A 3517-nucleotide genomic window follows, 5' to 3' on the forward strand; every position below is an offset into this window, starting at 1 on the left:
TGGTGACGGTGACCGTCTGTGTTACTGTCTTGATGAGTGTGTCTTCAGTAACTCGGGTCTCATACAACGTCTCCACCGAAGTTTGCCTCGGAATACTGGCCATTGAGGTGATACTATCATCGGGCGACACGACTCTGTGAAGCGCTACGTAGCTGAAAAGACCTTTGCCCCCACAAGTCTCATACGGGTACCCGGGACATGGGGAGTCGCATGACGATGCCTCCGTTAGTCCCGAGATGGGAGACTCATTGGAACACCAGCACTGGGATTGTTGCAAAATGGCGAAGGCCCAAGGATCGCAAAATTGGGCGCATAAGCCACTCGACTGGAACACGCTACTGTCTTGGCATTTGAGTTTCGGGAGCAATTTCAGGACCCAAAGTTGAGAAAACCCACTTGCAGCTGATGTCGCGGTGTTTGAAGAACTACATATAGTCATGGCTCCATACAGATAACATCGTAGCCGTTGAGCATTATGTAGACTTGAGAAGAGTAAGCCGAAGGCCAAACGGAAGAAACCCCAGGCTATCCATCACAAGAATGGTGTAAGCGGTTGTCACGACCCATCGCTCGATCCTGTGCATGAAAAGTCCAGAGAGTTCCAGTCACGTTTTCTGACGTGATTCATAATGACGAACCGGAAGTCTGAATGTGCTAGAGTAAGCAATGAAGCCTGTCAAACGACAGAAAGTGGCAACCATGATGACATACACAAAGCGGAAAAACGCCTTTGTTTTAACTGATCACACCATTGAACAACTTTCCCTTTCTCCTCGATGTTGACTAATTAGTATGAAGGATCTGATCAGACGCGTCATCATGTCGTTCGCACGATCTCGTTCTTCACCTATTCTATATGTTTGAGTCGTATAGTAATGTTGCTGAGCATGTACATACTTCAAGAACTGATCTAGGACGCTAATAGGATGAAGGTTTTCGACAACGATTTTTATATCAGCTTTACATGAGCCAGAACCAAGCGCATTAACCATCAGACGAGCTGGTGAGATCGATTCTGGTGTAGAAAATGGTTTCATGGAGAGTCGTACCATCACTTGCTTGCAATTCTCTGTTCAATTATTTCGAGGCAGTAGGGGAGAAATCCCGAGTGACATGCTCACGATGTACTCTTTGCCGTGTGTTGGAAGAGTGCTACGGAGACGGGAGGGTGCCACGTAGCAAACTGGCGTATCAAGCAACACATCCCATGTCGCGCCATATTACTACTTGTTATTGATAGGAAAAAGGCATAGAGTTTAGGATGTCAGCGTTCTTGTCTAACTAGAAATGCTTGTTCGCTTTAGCATTGGACGTGAAAAGCATAGGACGTAGGACAGGAGAAAGCATACAGTGCGGCTTTGAAGCTGAGATTATACTTGGCTCACGTGCGAAGCAATAGCTGAATAACAGGTTTCTTCACTTGGGATGATCGGACAGTCTACCAGAGGCCACTGCTAGCTACTGCGCTCATTGATCACTTGGAAGACAAGGCGTGGCGCTCAATCAACCCTAATTGACTTTGATTTGAACCTGGAACGTATCTATTAAATATTTTGGTATTGTTACATATCTGCTAAGCTACGTAGGTACTGGGTCAAGGTTACCAGGAGGTGTAGTGTCTCGCATCTGCAGTAGCTGTACATTGGCTCGCTGGCGAAAGAAGGTAATGACGAACTCTTTCATATCCCGGAACGAGGCGAAGGGAGCGAACACCGATAGTAGTCGTCGGAGTGGTTCTGAAAACGATGCTAATTGAAATAAGTCATTGCTGTTTTCCGGCTTTGCCAACACCAATACTAAGGCGAAGATTGTCACCAGTTGCATGATGGGCAGGACAAGATGTACAACACCATCAAGAATGTAAAGACTTGCAGTAATGATTAAGAGTACTCGCAGAGGATGAAGGGGAGATCTTTGTTCCATTGCAATAATTACTGGACCCTATTGCAGTTGGTGTAGACGACACTCAGACGTTTAAGTATGTTGTTGCTCACTATCCCTCATGCTTTAGCTCGTGTCTATTTACGTGAGTTCAGCTGAATTACTTAGTCAATCGTGATCTAGTAGATTCCTCTCAAGCCATGCCTTATGTCATCAGACTTAGCCTATGGCACGCTTCAGGATATCCACCACGGTTGCTCATGGACGATTCAGTAATGCGAAAACCCACTTGTGACGCCTATATAAGTGGCCTTTCTACAATGACTACAGAGCCAAATTTACTCCACGCTTACTTGTATACCGAAGCAGCCGGAAACATATCGTTGCACCACAGCTGTGCCGTATGCCACAGGGCGCGGTCTGAATCTTATCACCGAAAACATCCACTTCAACCTGGCTTAGAACCTCCCAGTGGCATCTGCAGGCGATGCCGCTCTCGGAAGAAAGAGCGGATTGTTGTCATCCATCACTATCATAACCATGATCACAATCACCACCACTATCACTATCTGGAACAGCCGACGTACCAGCAAGAGAGGAAACATGGTGTTGAGAATCCCCCATCAACAGCGTTTGAGTTGCCTGGTTCGTCAGCTGCTCCATTCCGCGCGCCATCAGCGGTGCTGGCTGACGAATCACCGTCGGTAGTCGACATGAGAACAAAGCCGCGTATGCCGTTCAGCAACTTCCGATGATTGTCAATGGGTCTTTAAGGCCCGATAAATCAATTGGAAATCCAGAACCGTATTTGAAACGTCCATGTTACCCTGAGACCCATGGGCTCATTAGGAGCAGATCAAATAGCGCTGTAGCACTGCCAAGACCCACCCCCCAAGGCGCTAGAACTTGTATAGTCAACTACTGTAGTCGTCATCTTAAGATAAACGTTGATCATACTACGATGTGAGAAAAGTTCCATTTGATGACTCCAAGGCTAAAGCCGCTCCGCTTCTTGACTTACACAACCGCTTCTATCCCCTACAGCATCATGGCTGATACTACAGATAAGTAGGCCATGACACGACAGATTGACCTGGAACTCTAATTGCCGTCACTCATACGAACTGAATCACTCAATGTTCTAGGATGGGTGTTTGATTAGTTTGAGGCAGTAGTCCATGCCAAATTACTGCAATAGTTTATTTGAAGTTTCGTGGTCGACGACATCGATACAAATTACTAGATGCCGAGTTCGACTCTGTCGACTTTGTCGCCCAGTTCTCAAAGGAAGAGACCTGCGACCTTCGAAATAATGCCCCTTGAGACGCAGAACCATGCTACGACAAGTGCAAGGAGCTCTATGCGAAACACAAAAATGCGGTGTTGCCGTCACATGTCTCTAATAGATTTGATGCTAAGCAGTAATCGTACTTGTGATAAACCATCCCCACATACAATGCAGACAAATATGCCGCTAGCGCATCCACGGAAAGCCTTGGTAATCTTGCCAAGCTTGGCATGAGTGTGACGGTGTAAAGATAGAAGAGAGTCTCTGCTGATCACGACTGAGGCGGCAGGTGCAATCAGAACCCCGCGATGGCAGCATTATCCGAATGGTGCAGTAGCTGGGTAACAA

At 46.8% G+C, this 3517-nt stretch overlaps 2 protein-coding genes across 2 annotated transcripts; one reads left to right on the top strand and one right to left on the bottom strand.

Moving 5' to 3' along the window:
• On the bottom strand, nucleotides 1-439 carry CABS01_16989 (cell wall integrity and stress response component; the record flags this gene model as incomplete). The annotated part of the gene is made up of 2 exons (XM_060550317.1): nucleotides 1-342; nucleotides 397-439. Coding segments are annotated over 2 exons (385 nt in total), but the record flags the coding sequence as incomplete, so codon positions are not given.
• A 1762-nt stretch (nucleotides 440-2201) lies between these two features.
• Nucleotides 2202-2636, top strand: CABS01_16990 (uncharacterized protein; the record flags this gene model as incomplete). Its single annotated transcript, XM_060550318.1, has 1 exon — nucleotides 2202-2636. One exon carries the CDS (start codon nucleotides 2202-2204, stop codon nucleotides 2634-2636), a length of 435 nt encoding a protein of 144 aa, XP_060399740.1.
• Between the last annotated feature and the right edge of the window lie 881 nt (nucleotides 2637-3517).

This window comes from Colletotrichum abscissum (assembly GCF_030869225.1).
Source record: "Colletotrichum abscissum strain IMI 504890 chromosome Unknown Scaffold_240.1, whole genome shotgun sequence".
Lineage (NCBI taxonomy): Eukaryota > Fungi > Ascomycota > Sordariomycetes > Glomerellales > Glomerellaceae > Colletotrichum > Colletotrichum abscissum.